Source organism: Cnephaeus nilssonii, assembly GCF_951640355.1.
Source record: "Cnephaeus nilssonii genome assembly, chromosome: 12".
Taxonomy (NCBI): domain Eukaryota; kingdom Metazoa; phylum Chordata; class Mammalia; order Chiroptera; family Vespertilionidae; genus Cnephaeus; species Cnephaeus nilssonii.
This window is the reverse complement of record NC_137083.1, coordinates 27073094-27092328: the sequence shown is the minus strand read 5'-3', so window position 1 is coordinate 27092328 and position 19235 is coordinate 27073094. Positions and strand designations below refer to the sequence as shown.

The 19235-nt window shown below is 39.4% G+C and overlaps 1 protein-coding gene across 1 annotated transcript in view; it reads right to left on the bottom strand.

The window, feature by feature from the left end:
- Positions 1-18457, bottom strand: part of LOC307107818 (uncharacterized protein) — a 43022-nt gene extending 24565 nt beyond the window's left edge. The window contains exons 1-3 of the mRNA XM_079785331.1: positions 18301-18457; positions 13882-13957; positions 2744-7519 (exon numbers count right to left, since the gene is read on the bottom strand). Of these exons, the coding sequence (XP_079641457.1) occupies positions 2744-7519; positions 13882-13957; positions 18301-18392 (4944 nt within the window). The 5' untranslated portion in view covers positions 18393-18457. The remainder of the gene's footprint in view (positions 1-2743; positions 7520-13881; positions 13958-18300) is intronic.
- Between the last annotated feature and the right edge of the window lie 778 nt (positions 18458-19235).

Sequence of the window (19235 nt, the reverse complement as noted above, 5' to 3'; positions counted from 1 at the left end):
GGCCCCCACTTTCCCTCCCCACTGGCCTGCTCGCCCCCAACTGGCTTCCCTGCTAGTCTGCTTACCCCCAATGGCCCCACCCCCCACCAGCTTGATCACCCACAACTGCTGTCCCATCCTGGCCTGATCACCCTCCAGTGACCCAAGCTCCCAGACCCTCCTTTTTTTCTTTTTTTTTTTTTTCAGCACCTCCTTGAGTGGAGGCCGGGGCCGGCTGGAAGCATGTATCTGGGATTTATTTATCTTTTACAATTGAAACTTTGTAGCCATGAGCAGAGGCCAGGGTCCGCCAGGGCGGGCAGGAAGCTTGGCTTCCTCTATCGCTGGGGGCAACCCAAGCCTCCTGCTCACTCCAGCTCTGTGTCTGCTGACATCTTAGTTGGGTTAACTTGCATACTCGCTCTGATTGGCTGGTGGGTGTAGCGGAGGTATGGCCAATTTGCATGTTTCTCTTTAATTAGATAGGATATATTTAAAAATCAGTTAAGATTGTTTTTATTTTTAATGGACTTTCCTGAGCAGAAATTGGACCCCATTATTTTTGAAATATAGATGATAGGAATGGAATTTAAGACTAAAATTTCCTGTAGATAGAATACAAATTCACCTTTGAAGACAGACTAAGCATTTGTTCTGGGGAAAGCATTTCAATGGGCTCTTTGATTCTACAAGAGTAAAGAATCTCTTCTGAAAAGAGGGGTTGAACTTCTCTGCACAATAATGTAATACCTTGTCCTGATTGTGGGTGGGGTGACATCTCTGCGTTTTATATTTCTTTTCAGAAAAAAAACACACATAATTCTTTCAGGGGACCTTAGAGGGTCTATAGCAGGGTCCTCAAACTTTTTAAACGGGGCCAGTTCACTGTCCCTCAGACCATTGAAGGGCCGGACTATAGTTTAAAAAAGACTATGAACAAAATCCTACGCACACTGCACATATCTTATTTTGAAGTAAAAAAACAAAACAGCAAAAACACCCGCATGTGGCCCGCGGGCCGTAGTTTGAGGACGCCTGGTCTATAGCCTAATATCCCAGTCAAGGGTTGGTGTTTAGGGGTTGTCTCATCTGGGAGAGTTGAGCAAGGGCTACCCTACAACATGGTTATTGAAAGAGGTGCTGAGGAGAGGGAAGCCCCTTAAAAAACCTTGTACAGGAGCTGGGCCTATAAACTCTGAGGGTAGTCAAGGATGACAGGAATATGTAACAGGTTCCATCCTTCTATTATAACTTTTTCCCTCTTATGTCAAGCCTTTAGTTAAGTGTAACTAAATACTGTAGCCCAGTCTTAGCTGAGTTATGAAGGATGAAGGGACTGGCCTGTGAGCACTTTGGGGTGGGTAGCCACTTGGGGGAGCCTGCTACCAAATGGGCAGGTGGACTGCAGAAGAGGGAAGCAGCAATTTGGAGCAGGTTCAGCAGCAGATGTGGCTTCTAACAACAGGGACCTATTCGTGGAGAATGTGAGTATTCCCCAAAGATTCATAGAAACTGGTGAAAAGAATCCTGATGGGAAATAGACATCTTGATGACAAGAGGAATTGGGTTTAAAGCCTGTAATTTCTAAGTTATATTATAGGGAGATATAGAGTAATGGATAAATAAATAGATACAGTATTTGTTAAGTATTCCGTTTCATCTATATTATGATGTGTTTCACTTCATAGGCAATAAATCTCTCTTAAAATCTGAGCCTCTGAGCTGTTTGTGGCTGTTCTGGCTGGTGTTAAGTCCAGGAACAAGCTTCTGGAGATGGCATTCCCAGCAGGAAAGCTGAGAGCACATATTGCCATGAGGAAGTTACCTAATCAGGCAGGGGTTACAGTGGTCAGGGGAGACTTCTTGGTGGTTGGTTACTTAACTGAGTGTGATGGAGAAATTAGAATAGCCATATTCTGAAAATGTTGGGTGAAAATAAGGAATTATTTGACAGAGAAAACAGCATTCATATAGCACAGGCTGAGAAGTAAAGAGGGTAGTAAATGAAAAAAGAAGCCAGGGAGTTGGGATCTAAAGAACAGGTGGAACTAAGACTGTGTTGACAGGAGGCAAGAATGGGGAAACAGTTTCATCTGTACCAAATGGGAGCAAGAAGATGGATGGAATTCAAGTTTGTGGCTACTTGGTTGTCTTCTCTCATCCCCCTCCCATAGCAACGAATTGAGAGAAGGGCAAGGAGTATAAGGAATTGTGTGTGTGTGTGTGTGTGTGTGTGTAGGGGTAGGTGGGGGATGGGAACAGAATGTTTACCTTCCACATACATTTTTATTGATACCAAGATGAGGAAGTGGCACTCTGGTGTGGATCTCTGTTTTTTAGTTCAATAAACTAAGGAGGGGCTTTCTCTTCCATACTCATCTAATTTAAATCTCTGCTTTCACAGTGAAGGAATAATTCATAATTCAGAAAATTCATAAGCGTGATAGAATTTAAACAGATTTTATTGACATACAACCAGTAATGATGTCACCAGTGGATATCAATTAAAACTTCTTAATTAAATATGTTAGTCTGAAAGTGCATATTTAAAACATTGAACAATTGACTCTACAGTGTGCCAAGTTCTGTGTGTAGACATGTTTAATGTCCTACAAAGACTTTTAATTTGCTGGGGGAGACGAAAGCAAAATCTGTGATCAGAGGTAAGCTAATAATGCCATTAAAATGCCATGGGGATAGAGGGAATAAGATCAGAGAGAAATATGAATAAACATATTTGAGCTAATATATCTTCTTAAATAACTTCTATGTCATATGCTAGAGGGCCTTCAATGGAAAACCCTAGATAGAAGGACACTCTTTCTATGTTGCCACCACTTCTGAGTGGACCTGAATAAACAGACATCATTGGTATTTTTATTTTTTTCTCTGTTCCATATTCAATAGAGATTTTCTTGCCTTCAGCCAGACCAGTGAGACGGCGCAGGAGGTTTTTGACTCCCTCTTTTTTCCACACATCTCCACTCTGCCAGAAGGAATTTATATTTTGTTCTTTACTGAAGTACTGCTCTATCTCAGCCTTGTGAACAAGACTGTTGAGACCCCTTTTCTTCCCTAGGTAGAAAAGTGTGCTTGGCTGCTTGGACCTGCACATGCTCCTGTACTGTCTCCTGAAGGCTCTATTTAAGGATGAAACATACTTTTCCATTAGCTTGGAATCTTCATCTAGCTCTTCATTTTCTGGCCAGAACAGGAGGCAGGCCAAGAAATAAGGGTCTGGGTATTGGTGACTTAGTTCTACAAATTGTAACACTTCTCTGAGATGTTTTTTAAGTGTGGTAAGTGGCTGAATAAACTTAGAATTGGGTTTTAGACAATTGAGAATAATGTTGGCCAAAATGAAATTTTGTTTCTCCTTTGCCAGCCGTTTGTTTGGATTTTCCCTAAAGAGGAAAGTGTATTTGTTCACTATGCTTTCCATAATGATTGCAGCCTCTTTGTGATTTGGATTAAGATATTCTAGAAGTCCAGAAAAACTATCTGCTTTCAAAGCTTCTAGATCTCTCCTGTAATTCTCCTCTTGGAGTAACTGACTCTCTTTGCTTGGTAATGGACCCACATCCACATGGCAGAAATGTTCCCTATATTTACGGAAACAACGACTGATTTTCTTGCTTAATAGGATCTCCGCTATTTCTTTTTGGATATTCCTTGTTTTCAAAAGACCCATATAATCAGTAAAAAAGTCAAAGCACTTTTTCATATCTGATTGTAAATTTTGTAAGTAGGAAGTGAACTTAGACAGAGCCAAATAATATTCATTTTTTGTTTTTGTAGGAATATCCCACTTTGCTGATAAAAATTCTGCCATAATTTTTTTAGATGATTCATTTTCTTTGTGAAAACAGGGAGTGAGCTGAAGAATCTGAATAGTGTAAAGACCAACTTCTATTTCACCCAAGAAACCAGCTGTATTATACATGTCATATTTTCTTTTGGACTTCTGTTGTGACCAAGTCTCTGTTTCATAGTCTTTCCTATCAGTTTGCTCTTGGGATTTTTTGAAAGCTCTTGATGCATTTTCTGCAGCTTCTAGAAAATGTGTTAGATCATTTACAGTGATATCCCTACAGTTTTTGTTTGCATCCAACCACCATTTGATTTTACTTTTGTAGACCTGACCAAGTGTATCTGAGATATAGGAATTTTTAGGTGCTCTCTTTTTGGCCATACTTGCCCAGTTCAGAGCAGTGTCAAAGTTCTTCTCTTTAATGTAGAAATGTCTTGCTAAGGCCTGACAAATAAATGCATTTTGTGGGAATCGAAGAGTTCCTTCAGTCAACACCCTTTCAACTTCATCATTCTGTAAAGCTTCGATTAACGGAGAAAACAAAGTGTCTGTTTCATCTCCATACTCTTTGCGCTGTCTTGTAAGCAGAAGAGTTTGTACATCATGTTGAAATTTGTCTCTTCCTATTCCAGAATTATAGAATAAATTCTCTTTTAATATCTTCAAAGCAATTTGACATTTATCCAAGTGATAGCTTCTTTCTAGTTCTTTTAGACAGCAACTGGCAATCAGAGGGTGTATGATGCGCACGCCTGCACATGCCCCATATTCTGCCATTTCTGTGTTTATTAGAAGTGTGGAATAGGTTCCCATCTTGTCTTCTAGGCTTTCAGGTTTCCAGGGTGTACTAGTGCCTGTGATTCCCAAAAATATTTCACACTGTGACACTGAAATTGTAAAGTCAGTAACATAAGAGTTGAGTAGAGCCAGGAAAGAAATGAGTTGTGCTTCCTTGCTGTCAATATTCTGTCCTTTTAGGATATTCTTGACTACATTTTCTATATATGCTTCATCAAAATTTTCTTTCATGATCATGAAGGAATAAAAATTTTCACAGTCGTTGTGTTGCTTTTCAATTTCCTCCAGTTTGGCTTCAAAAGCTCTTCGTTCCTTGTCAGAAAGTTGGTATTTTAGTGCAATACTATCTGCTAATTTTGCACTTTCATCAGGATTCTGGGATCTCATACAGTTCAAGATAATTACCAGTGTTTTTTCATATCTCAAACCCTTCTCTACTAAAATGGAATGGATGGTATTCTGTAGAATGTAGACATTTTCCTGTTCTTCAAAATCATCTACTAGGAGAAGTACAGGAATGTAATCCTGATGGCTAGTTGCCTTATAGGTAATCAACTTGGTTACTTGTTCTCCAGTTTCTTTAAAGTCAGTTGCTTTGTTTTTTAACACAGCACACCTGAAGTTTTTCTTAAGGTCCCACAGAACATTCATAGCCAATGTTGTACCCCCACAGCCTGGATGATGATAAAGATTGATGATTTTTACAAATATTGGTTTAGGAGACTTTGCACATTCCTCTATCAGAACTTTAAGGTCTTCATAATTGTCTCTTTTGACAAAGGGTAAAGAATAGTTTTCAGAAGAAAAATAGAAGTTCCACCAAGATACTTTGCCACCTCGATAAAAGTGCTCTTCTTTGGTTTTCTGAAGTTCTTGGAATTTAGATTTATTTTTCTCGATATCTGTGTCTTTACACTCATTTTCACAGAGAATTTCCAGTGCAGTCAAGACATCCTCTTCCTTTTTCTCCAGGATAACCGAAGATGATCCAGGGGAGGGCAAAAACCTTCTTGATGACCGAGTGACTGGTTTTAGTTTAAGGATAGTACTGTTTATCAATTCTAAATTTAAAGTGGAAATACTATGGTTTGTTAATTCATCTGTTATTGTCAGTCTTGCTCGTAGTAGATCTTTCCATCGTTGATAAATCTGTGAGTCTACACAGATACACAGTATACTTTCCATTCCTTTCAGAGCTTGGTAGAAAGCACAGAAGGTTTCAATGAGTGGATCTCCTGGGCTTTCCACCAGAGAGAGTAATAGAAATACTACCAAAAATTTCCCTCTTCTCATTAGATTTTCATCTGTGAGAAATAAAATAAGTTTCCTGACTTCAGAAGCCCTTTCTCTCTGCCATAAGTGTGGTTCTAGAGGCTTATACCTCTCCTTTTTCAAGTCTGATCTGCCATTGCAGAAGATCCAGCTGGGCTGATCGAAAAGATTCAGGCTAGAAATTGCCTCTCTTGTAGTAGTCTTTTCCTCATATTGATTTGGAAAGTGAAGGTTTGCTACCCGGCTTCTTTTGTAAGCTTTGGCCACCCCCTTGCTCTCAGATTCAGGATCAAACTCCAAAACAGCAAACAATTTAATTTCCTTTAGAAAATCTAAGTACTTTGTTTGGTTTGGATGGCATTTATTTGTTACAAGAATGTACCAACTATAGTATGAATTATCCAGTGACTCTCGGTTTCCTATGAGAAGTTTAACCAGCTTTTGTCCTTCACTCTCCTTTTTATTTGCCTTTCTTTCATATTCTTCTTCAGCCTCTTTTCTCGATACTGCTAGTGACTTTACTTCATTTGTAAACGCTTTGAAATCCTTATCCCGTTGCTTGACATTGGCCAGGATATCCTTAGAGCTAGCCCCATCTCTCACAAACAGTGAAGCATCTTGGTTTTGTTTCCATATTTCAGCTTTACAGTTTTGCATCTTAATGTAGAAATACTTTTCTTTACATACAGAGTGTTTTGGAATAACATCTACTTCAATGACAAATCTGTCAGATGGTGTGTTGTTCTGCAGAAGGACTTCGACAAACCTTGGCTCCCGAATGCACTTCTTAGCTTCATTGATCTCACTTTCTTCAAAATACTGTTTGATCATTATATTGAAGTGGTCAATGAAGGCATCTTTACTGGTGACTTCCATACCAACAATTTCTCCATGGGCTCCATGGGGTTTGTCCAAGACGCCAAAATGGATGGTGCCATTGGTGCGTGAATTCATACAAGCTGATGCAAATCGGAAGACTTCATTGCTAAATTTCATCTTAATGTCCTTTTCTGTGGCTGTTTCTGTATTTGTGAGGGATTTGAACTCATGTATTGGGTCTATGAGATTGAGTGGTCCTGTTTCAGGTTGTATAAGAATATAATGTTCTATGTAACGATGGCTGCTGTGGAACTGATCAAAAGGATATGGCATACAAGTCAACTGCTCAGCTTTTAGCTTTTTCTTTTTTTTGTCTTTAGTGGTCACTACTTCATTTAATGCATTTTCTTTTGTAAGAACAGATTCTTGTTCTTTGGTATCTCTGGTCTCTCTAATATTATGATCAATATTGGATGGCATTGATTGTTCTTCTTCTTTTTGTGTCTGTTGTGGCTTTTTTTGGTGTTTTTTGGAGGTTTTTGTATGCTCTAATTGTCCGGAATCCTGATTGTGATTTTCAGGGAAAATATTATTCAATCTGTCATACATGCGTTTTATCAAAAGTGCTGGACCCCGTGGTAGCCCCATGTCTCTAAGGTCCTTTTCAGTTAATTCCTGCAGGACTAATCCTGTCACTTCTTCATTGAATAGAATTTGCCCATATTTCTCATCGATCTTAAGGTCTTCTGTTACCCATTGTTTCACACGCTCTTTGTTCCAGTCTTTGATCATTTCAGGTAGATTTACTTGTTCACTCATATCACAGCTGCAACTTTCTTCCTTGGAAAAAGTAATACAACAAGTATTTTAGTATGATACTTTATCATCGAAGTCAGAGCCAATTATGTATGTAATTTCATATAAACAGCATATATAAAATACTGTTCAAGGTTGAGCCTTAAAACTGCTTGGTACTTATTTTAACTTTTATAGTTCCAATTAGCGCCCTTGTTTCCTATATGATTATGATTGTGATTATGACATAAGCAGTAGCTGCTAATTAGGGTGGCATACACCTTTATCCTTATAATAATTTTCCCTTTTAAGCTTAACTTGGTGAAAGTTGCTTTTTTTCATAACTCAAAACCAGAATCTTAAATAATACAGAAATTAGTTCACATAGTTGAATATTGCAAATAAACTTTAAAATACAAAACTGGATAATTAGATGTGGGTTGGAGAATAGGAAACTACATCCACAGCTAGGAAGCTGGCCATTTTTGTTACACAGTAATAAGGCAGTTGGTTAACTCATCACTTGTCTTTCGGAACTCAAACTGTTAGGCTGACAAGACTGGAGCTTTGGGGGATGTGACAGCAAAATGTTAGATAACTGATTTGGTTGGCTAAGTCTTGCGGCCCTCAGAGGTACTATAGAGTTAGCTGTAGTTCACACTGGGCTGGCAGGCCTGAAATTAGATAAGGAAAATAGTATGAGTTTTTAACTTTGTTAAAACCATTTTAGCCTAAAGTATTGATGTGAGAGTAATGAAGGTCCTACAATTATGTCTCGGTTGAATTGCAACTTTTGAATATCCTGAAACACTCGAGATCAGAGGTTCTCAACCTTGGCTCACTGGGACTCCACATTCTGAAACTGATTTAATTGGTTGAGGGAGTGGAGTGGAGATTAGGCGTTAGTACTTTTTAAAAATTGTCCGGAATATCCTATTGTACAGATAAGGTTGAGAGCAGTTCTCACAGTGTAATCTCTAGATCAGCAGCATCAGCATCACGTGGAAGCTTGCTAGAAATGTAAATTTTCAGACCCCAACCCAGTCCTATTGACTCAGAATTAAAAAGATGAATCAACAATGTTGTTTAAATAAGGGAAATAGGAAAGTAAAGGTATTATAAGGATAAGTAAACTAAAAGCATTAAGGATCAAACAAAACGATACATTATAAAGAAAGAAAATACAAAGCATATACACTTTTCATATATCCACAGAATATGTATAAAACCATCATGTACATTCATAAAGACGAAAGGCTTTAACCAAAGCATAACATAGAAAGATTAGGAAGGATATTTATCAGACAGAACTATTTTAGTCTGCCTTCTACAACAGTCCTCACTCTAACAGACTCAGATCCCAGGAGCTAGAGAGAAGGAAGAACCTTAGAGAAGAAACAGAGACTTAAAATTTTATTTGTTTATGCAAACTGCCATCAGTTAAACCAGAGGTGAGACCAGGCAGGGGTGCTAATAGATGTGGTGTATTCCAGAGAGGAGCTGACCTGTGCCTTGCCCATTCATCAGGGAATCTGGGATTGACAGCCTCACCAGTGTCATTAGGTCCCTGTGGCATGAAAATCAGAAACTAAGACCGTCTCAAGGGTTGTCAGTAACAGAATGAATAACCCTGGACAGCTTGCCACCCCTCCCTACAATGCTAGATGTTTGCAGGAGATGACTGTATAACAATGGCAGAGTTGAAAATTGGATGAGAAAGAAAAATAATATTAGGAATGTCTTCAGGGACCCCTCTGGTGGGAAAAAAAGATTTACAGCCTTTTGAAACAAAGAATGAGTGGACCACCGAGGTAGGAATTATTTGAATTCATGGCATGGTGGTGAACACTACTGAGGAACAGTGAAATGAGTTATTTCTCAAAGGATGTCAGCATAGAACCAAGACAGATTGTGGCTGATAAATGGGTGTCCCCTCTTAGCTGATGCCTCACTAATTTTTGTGTAAGACTGCCTCCCAGCACTAACACTACCAAGAATGTCAAATCTAGGTGGAGGGGATGGATAAAGGCAAAACAGTCTTAAGTTTCACTTTTTCAACATGATATAATAGAGATAATAGAAGATTTTTGAAGTCCCTTAGATAGAAGGCAGAATAAAAAATATGACTTTCATGTTATTTTAAATTTCAGTGTTAAAATATTTCAGGCTTTGAGAGTTTGCTGAGTATTTGCTTTTTATACATTTTAATGTATTTTGACCTCCATTCTGTAGACAGCTGAAGGGAAGAGACACTCATGCCCTCAGACACTATTCCTGTCATAATTTTTGGTGGCTCAATAGATACGTAGATGATCATTTCAATACATTGGCCTTGCATCCTCTTGACTGCCTCTTGTCTAATGATCTTGACCTCCATCCATCTCCACTCTCCTGGTCACACTATTGGCCTTATCATAATTGTTATGAGTTTAATTGTGACCCCCCAAAATTCATGTGTTGAATTATTAGCTTCAGTACCACAGAATGTGAGCTTGTTTGGAGATAGGGGTGATTGCAGATGTAACTAGTTAACCGGAGGTCATTAGAGTGGGCCCAATTCAACATGACTGGTATCTTTATCAGAAAGGGAAATCTGGACACAGAGGCACATGTATAGGGATAACATCATGTGAAGATGAAGGCAGAGGTCAGGGTGATGCCTCTATAAGCCAAGGAATGCCAGAGATTGACAACAAACCATCAGAAGCTAAGGGAGACGCATGGAGCACATTCTTCCCCATCCTTCAGAAGAAATCAACCAATTCCTTAATCTTGAAGACATCCAGCCTCCAAAACTGTGAGACAATATATTTTTGTTGTATAAGCCACTCAATTTGTAGTACTTGGTTACAGTGGCCCTAGGTAACTAATAGAATCATATTACCTACAAGCCTTCCATCATCTCAGATTCAAACATTTCACCATCTCCTGCTCCTAAGATTCACTGCGTTTAGTGCTCAAACTCTATATTTCTTTAACACCAAGACCTTTAATCCATTGATACTATTACTTTCTCGCTTTCCTCACCCCTTGTCATACCCTCACCATCTCTCATGCACTCTGTTTTCAACACAGCAGCCAACATTATCCTGTTTAAATTTAAGTGCAATCACATCACTCTACTCAAGGCCCTCCAATGATTTCTTATCTCACTCAGAGTCAAAGCCAAAGTCCTTAGGTAAATTCCTACTTGACATGCTCATTCTACTTTTTTTAAAACCCTCATTACCTCCACCCACTCAGCTCACTCCACTCCAGCCATCCACGTGGTCTTGCTGCTCCCCAAACATGCCAGGAATGCTGCTGGATCAGGTCTTTGTAGTAGCTATTCCTTCTGCTGGGAATGCTCTTTCTCTGGACACATAGCTCACACTCTCACTTGAGCCTTTTATTCAAGTTCAGTGAGGCCTTTCTTGGCTAGCCTTTTGAAATTTCAGTCCTTCCTCTAGTGCTTTCCATCACCCTTCCTTGCTTCATTAAAAAAAAAGAAAAGAATTTACATACTATATTTTACTTAATTATCTTCTCATTTTCTAAATATAACACCCAGGAGAGAAGACATTTTTGTCTTTTGTTCAGTGATTAATCCCCTAATGCCTGACATAAAGTAAGTACTCAGTAAATATTTATTGAATGAAGAAATTAATATTTTTAGAGTAGTGGAAAAATACTACTTTAACTTGAACTGCATTTTTGGAAACCCATGAGTTAGCATTGCCTATGGAACAAAGGACTTGGGAAATTTCTTTTTTCCTACCTTTACTCATTTCACCCATCCCCATCCCCTGCCTTTGCAATCACCAATTTATTCTCTGTATCTATGAATTTGTATTTTTTTCAATTCAATATATAAATGAGATCATACAGTATTTGTCCTCCTGTGTCTTACTTATTTCACTTAGCAGGTTTTCAAGGTCTATCCATGTTGTCACCAATGGCAGGATGTCTTTCTTTCTCATGGTTGAATTGTATGTATCAACCAAATTTTTTAAATCCATTCATCCCTCAGTGGACACTTAGGTTGTTTCAGTAAATAATGCTGCAGTGAACATAGGGGTGCAGATATCTTTTTGAGACAGTGTTTTTATTTTCTTTGGATAAATATCCAGAAGTGGAATCACTGGGTCATATGGTAGTTCTTTCTATTTTTGAGAAACCTCCTTAATGTTTTTTATTGGTGGCTGTACCAATTTACCTTCCCACCAACAGTGCCTATGGGCTCCCTTTTCTCTATATTTTCACCAACACTTGTTATTTCTTTTTTGTTTTGTTTTATAATAGCCAATCTAACAGGTGTGAGGTGATATCTCATTATGGCTTTTAAATTTCTTCATTTTGTCATTAGATCAGAAACAAATCCAGCTTCCAAGTCAGATGGTCATAATGAGTGAGAAATGAGTTTCATTTTTTAAAAAGAAAAGTTGGTAGACATATGATCTTCATCCACAGGCTCATAACAGCAACCTGAGCCCCAGTTTCCTAACACTTCTTATTAGTTTTTGCTGTCTCATTTACAGTCCCTGAAGAAGCATGTTTCTCATACAGGGTTTTCAATCCCAGGTCCTCATGAGCCAGACTTCCAGGGGCCTCTGCTGTGTTAACTGCTCTTGCTAATCTGGGCAAATGGACTCTCCTCTGGAGACGGTCTTATCACTCTCCACAGACTTACTGTGTTCACATCTGAGGCAGTCTCTTATCTTATCCAGAGTACTCCAGCATTCTACAAGAAGCAGCACATGAAGGACTTCCTGCTTATCAGCCACTACATGCCCAGAGACACTCTGTGTGTGTGTATGTATGTGTGTGAGGGAGAGAGAGAGAGGGAGAGGGAGAGGGAGAGGGAGAGGGAGAGGGAGAGGGAGAGGGAGAGAGAGAGAGAGAGAGAGAGAGAGAGAGAGAGAGAGAGAGAGAGAGAGAGAGAGAGAAGGAAAGAGAGGGGAAGGCGGAGAGAGGCACTAGGGAGATGGAAACACCTGTCTCAAATAGGGTGAATGATATCTATCCTACCAAACCGGTCTTTTTAACTTATCTTACAGATTTCCCCATTATTCAAAGATGAAGACCCTTTATAACATAAATAAATTTCTCAGCTGCCCATCCCTTGACAGGAGCTGAGAAGATACATAATGGTTTGAAGCTATTATATATTTGGTAATGCTTTCACATAAATTTGTCACTCTGTCAATTTTGAGCATCTTATATGGTCTAACATCTATATTTGGCTGGAGCCATGTATTTAATTCAAGGTGACAATGATTTGGGCAAAAAGGTTTTAATAATGCTTCGATATAATTTCTTGGCATAATCAGTGTCTTCAACCTAGTTTAGGGTGATGATATATATATGGCTAACTGATCGACCGTTCATCCATCCAAGCAACCTACCGACCGGCCGTACATATGATGCCCACTGGCAATTTAAAATAAACATTGACTCGCGCATGAACAATACATATAAAGCTCTTGCTGGCACCAATCGCATGTGTGTTTTAATTTTTTAATACTATATTATATATACTATTTTGATATGTAATTTTTTGCAGTAATGTAATTACTGCATGAATCTTTCTTCTAATTAATTTCCTTTCAATGTGCACAAATCTGTGCACCAGGCCACTAATATTTATATAAAACTTTAGTATACTTCACTGCCCTGAGACTTACAAAGTACTTTTGTGAACATTATTTGATTTGATTTATATCTTAAAGTGTTGGCATGTTTTTTAAACACGAGGGACCTTTATATTTGTCAAGAAGCTACCTAATGTAAATAAAGGGGGAGCAGCCTGGCCAGCATGGCTCAGTGATTGAGCATTGACCTATGAACCAGGAGGTCATGGTTCCATTCCCAGTCAGGACACACGCCTGGGTTGCAGGCTTGATCCCCAGTGTGGGGCCTGCAGGAGGCAGCCGATTGATGATTCTTTCTCATCATTGATGTTTCTATCTCTCTATTCCTCTCCCTTCCTCTCTGAAATCAATAAAAGTATTTTTTTTAAATAAAATAAATGGGAGAGGGGCAGTTGTGATCAGGAAAATAAATTCATGATTAAATTGTATCTCCTTTCAGCCAACCTATTTTCCCATTCATGGTACAGGGGAATTGGCTCAGAACCAGAGAGTTGTCTTGGTTATAGTTTTTGTTCTGCTTTTTCAAATGGGTGAAGGTGTTTTGGTTGGAGCTGGGGAGAAGACCTCCACCTTATCTTTTTTATTCTGTATTGGGAATATTTTGAACCCCAGAGTTCTCCTTATGTGTACTTAATTTCAGGATCTATTTCCCAAGGACTTATATTTTCTCTTGGCGAGGAGTGGGGTGGGGCAGGTGATCAGGAAGGATCAAACCAGCAGGGCACGCACTGGTGCCCAGCCCTGTCTCTAAGAGGCTGGGCCCTAGCATGTTCTTACCTCCAGGAAGGAATTCTTGCAATCTTGGTTGGTCTCCAGCAGGTCCACGCCCCTGCTCTGATGTTCAGAAATGAAACTGCAAAGCAAGTTAGTTTCATTTTACAAAGTGCACTCTAAAATTCTGTATTTCTTTGCATAGTCTCTGTACAAACTAGTTATGAAGGAAATCCTTAAAATAATTAAACTTTGAAGTGTTTAATCTTTAACTAGATGTAAACTTTTTTTATCATCTTGAGTTATATAGGACAGAGTTTGGCATCTCTTGGCTACAATTTTCTACACAGTTTGGTATGTTTCAATTCCTGATCTTCTGATCTATATTTTACTTAGCTTGTCCAGCCTCATCACCAGAGCCTTCCACCTCCAGAAATACTCTGCACTCTCTTTGTAGGAAGGTTTCTTTTTAAAAGAATTCTGCAGTCAGTGTAAGTTACACCTAGCAACATGTATATGAAAGCAGTGAAATTTTTTCATCCTTTCAGAATTGTTTTGTTAGAAATAGCTTATGTACACTTGAAAATATATTCATTTTCATAGTTATGATTAGATTTTAGAATTAGTTTTAAAATATAGCCTTTAAAGGAAGTTGATAAAATGTATCTTTAAAGCCCATACCAGGACTTTACTGAAAACTTCCACTTTTTATACCAGGAACTTGAAATAAGTCTTCATGAGGTTCTTTGATTTGTTAGATTAGTTGCCTTTTCTTGAGTTTGCAAGAGTCATGTTCCGGAAAGCACCTATAAGGAAGTAGTAATGTAGGCAGAACAGACCTAGTCCTGAGACATACTTGTTGAGATTCTGTTACATCAAAAAAAATTATGACTCAGCAAATTAAAATGCAAGTGATTGGACTGTTGCTTAGGAATTGTTTATGGGACATCTTTTCCTCTAAACTTTCTACTTTGAACATTTTCCAACATACAGGAGATTGGAAAGAATAGTGAAAGAAACATCCTTCACCTAGCACATCTCTTCTATATTTAACTATTTTTAATAAAATCAATAAACAATCAGGAAAGTGTTGCAGGCATTCTTTCTTTCTCTTCTTCTACATTCCACGTTCAATGTGGAGCAAATCCTATAGGCTTTATCTTCAAAACATGCCCAGCATCTGACTGCTGACCACTACCTCACTGCTGCCACCCAGTCCAAGCCCCATCTTCTCTTCCTGCATTATAGGAGTTGCACCCTCACTAGTTTCCCTCTTGCTGTTACTGATCCCCTTGGGAACGGCTGAAAATATCAGCCTGAGTCTGTTCCAGTGTAAATAACAGACCCACATTCTGTTCAATCCCTTCCAGAGGCTTTGCATTTGACTCAGAGTGAAGCCAAGCTCATTATGAACTAACAGGTGCCTTACATAACCTGGCAGCCTGTTACCCCTTCTTTTATTTCTCTCTATATATCTGGCCCAGCCCCCTGATTTCCTTGTTGCTTAACACAGGCAGTGCCTGCTCCTGCTTCAGGCACCTCACTTGTTTCCTCTCCCTAGAATGTCCTTAGACACCTGCACAGCTCACGGCCACCACATATCCCTCAGGTCTTTCATCAAATGGCATCTTCTCACTGAGGCAATGCTTGGCCTGTCTACAGAAAACTGTAAATCATCTCCCAGCATTTCCTCTTCCTCTTGTGGCTTTAAAAAAATCTACTTAGGACTAATCACAAGCAAATATTCCACATATTTTTACCTGTTTGTTTTCTGTCTCGCCCCTTATTCTGTGAGCTTAATGAGAACAAGAGCTTTTGTGTATTTTGTTCACTATTTTACAGTGCCTAGCACATAGTAAGCTTCTTCACAAAAATTTGTTGAGTGAATAACATAGTTTCTGAGAGTAGTTAAAAATAATAAATATTTGGAAACCTTTGAGTTTGCAATGTCTGTAAGTCAAAGGACTAGGGCACTTATTTCATTTGGCTTAAATTCCAGACAGAAATCTGAAGAAATCTCTTTTGTGCTACCCCGTAGGCCAGAACTAACTCTAACTTCAATCATCTGGTAACAAAGAATGAAAAGGAAGTTTTATCAAAAGGAAAGGAACATTAATTAATAAACACTTTATCCTGCAGTCCTTCTCGGTGTCCCGTATCAGTTTTCTGCTATGTCCCTACGTGAGGCCATGACTCATACCTGTTTTCCCTGGAGGAGGCCCCTTCCTGCTCCCGGCGCCCTGTGTCACAGCCTCAGCACCTCCGCTGTTTTCATCTGCTGCCCCTGCTCCCGGAACTGATCCTGGGGAGGGCTTTTCCCTTTCCGCAGGCTCACCCCTCAGGTCTGATGATCCACTACCTTCTCTTAGAGTCCTCTTTCAGCGATCTAACCATCCACCCTCTCTGAATAACCTAAAGACTGAGAGGGCAGAGTCCAGATTTTCTGTGTGGATTAGCCAGTGATTATTACAATATTCAACTGGGGCTCAACATTCTAGAAACGAAGCAGCACATCAGGAAATTCCCACTGTAGTCCATCCCTTTTTCTTATAGCTCTTTGCCTTGTACACAGCTAGTGGCTCATTGTGTGCTACATCTAGTGTAGGGGATACTACAAGGGGAACTTGGTGCCACCTAATAGGTGACAGTGTCATTTCACTTCCTGTTAATCAGATTCTGCTAATAGATACCAGGGAGATAGAAATCCTCTTCTCTAATAAGGTCACTGACATTTATTCCTCCAAATCTGGAGCTTTCTTTCTGTTACAAGGAAAAATCTCAATGTAATATACTCAACTCTTCAATAACGGCCTTGGGCTAAAGATAATAATGTCAAAAGTTTCTCAACTTCCTTCCCCCCACATGGTAACAGTTGTGAACATATAATAATTTGAAGCCATTATATTTAATAATGCTTTTCCAATAATTTGTCAACTTGAAGAGAATCTGCATATATAGTGTTGGACCTAAGTAAAAATAAAAATCACTATGACTGGTGTGGAAAAATATTGAGAATGACTTGACATAACTCTTGGTTTTCCAGGAGCCCTCAGCCTCCTGTTTTGAAACAATCATGAACATACATCTTAGTAGTAGTAGTAACATTAATTACAGGCAAAGCAGCAGGATGCCATTCTTGAGTGATTAGTTGTCTCTTTAGTATTGCAGGAGAAGTACCAAGTTAGCAGAGCTCTTAGGGACAAGTGCTGGTGCCCACCCACCCTCACCTCAGGGGGGTCCTCAGTGGCCCCCAGATAGCTATGCTCTGAGGAGTTCTGCCCTGCAGGACTCTGAGTTGGTAGGGGAAGGACACTTGGGAGGCCTGGCTCTCTCCCAGGACTGCAGAGAAACTACCACAAACAAGTTAAGTTTCATTTCCTGAAGTTGTTTTCACTTCAGTTTTTAACCAGATTCCTGCATGAGATAGATTTGAAGGAAACACTTCCACAGAAACATTTAAGTTACCGAAGACAGAATTTTGCATAATTTCACAGGACACCTGGTTCCTTTACATTGTTTTATGCTCTAATTCCTGAACTTCTTTATATTGTTTCTCCAATTCTTCCTTCCCACTCCCTACACAACCAGGAACACACTCATCACCTGAAGTACACTTAAAAAGTTAGCCTCAGCCCTGCTGGTGTGACTAGGACCTACTAGGTGATTAGAACATTAGCCCGCACATAGAAGGGTCGTGGGTTCAATTCTGGATCAAGGACACATACCTGGGTTGCAGATTCAATCCCCATCCCTGCCTGGGCTTATTCAGGAGGCAACCAATCCACGTCTGTCTGTTGGTCTCTCTTTCTCCCTCCCTCTCTCTTTCTTTTTCTCCCTCTTTTTCCCTCACTCCCTCCCTCCCTCCCTTCCACTCTCTCTAAAAATCAATGGAAAAATATCTTCCTGTGAGAAGATATTTAACAGTTAAATATATCGATGTGTATTTTGTCCATTCATATTTACAATCAATTTCAGTATTTTTACAACTATAAAAACATGTGTTTATATAAAAGGTACAGCTGGAGGTTTTTTTTTTTAAATTTCTTTATTGATTAAGGTATCACATATTTGTTCTCATCCCCCCATTCCCATCCCACACCCCTCCCCACACATGCCACCACCCCCCTGTTGTCCTTAACCGCTGGTTAGGCTCATATGCTTGCACACAAGTCCTTTGGTTGATCTCTCCCCTTTACCCCCACCCTCCCCTACCCTCCCTCTGAGGCCGGACAGTCTGATCCATGCCTCCTTGTTTCTGGGTTTGTTTTGTTCATCAGTCTATGTTGTTCATTATTTCCCCTAGATGAGTGAGATCATGTGCTATTAGAAATACACTTATAAGAACCGAAAATGAGAAAAGCAATAATGGTTATGCTGACAGGCAAATGAATTAGTCTGTAGTGAGTTTCTTTCTGGCCCAACAGTTCTTTTGAGACCCAATTTCACCTTTATAAGCATAAAATAAAGTTTGAATCAATAACTTACCAGGATTTTCCTGAAAACTTCCTCTTTTTATGTAAGAAACAGTTGCTTTTAGCCTTTGTTTTCTTACTCCTCTTCGGATGGCTAGGAGACATACAATTGTGAGGATCTTTTTTTTTTTTTTAAAGAAATTAAGCCCAAGACGTTAAGTTGTGACGTTTTCTGGTCTCCCAGTGCTATGCCTCTTCCTGAGGGCGTGACAGGGGGGCGGGCATAATGAGGAAGGGAGCAAACGAGGAAGCAGAACTGCAGGCAGTTTCAGTTTTGCTTGAGAACGCATTTGAGTTTTGAAGAATATTAAATATTTTAAAATGACATGGCAAAAATTCTCAATAAATTAGAACAATTGCTTAGAAACTATTCAGCAGACAGAATTTTAAGTCATAAGAATAAGAAACCAGCTCTGTGGGTGTCGGGGATGGGGGAAGCTGCAAAAAAAGGAAAACAGAAATACCAAGAGGAAATTCAAATCTTAGTATAATCTGAGTATCTGTTATGGGCTGAATTGTGTTCCTCAAAACTCATATGTTGAAGTCCTAATCCTTTGTACCTCAGCATATGACTGTATTTGGAGATAGGGTCTTTAATTTAAGGTAAAGTGAGCTCACTAGGGTGGACCTTAATCCACTATGATTGGTGTCCTTGTAAGAGATTAGGACACACATTCAGAAAGACCAGGTGAGGACAGGCAGGGGGTGATACCTCATCGTAGGCCAAGGAGAGAGGCTTCTAAAGAAACAACCCTGCCACACCTTCATCTCAGACTTCTGGCCTCTAGAATTGTGAGGAAATACATTTCTGATTTTTTAAGCTGCCCAGCCTGTGCCTTGTAAGCCCTAGCAAACTAATATAGTGCCCCTAAAGTCTTCTGTGTGTGCTGAATCACCACTTATTTCATTATCTTTTGAAAAGTAAAACATTTTTTCCATTATGAATAT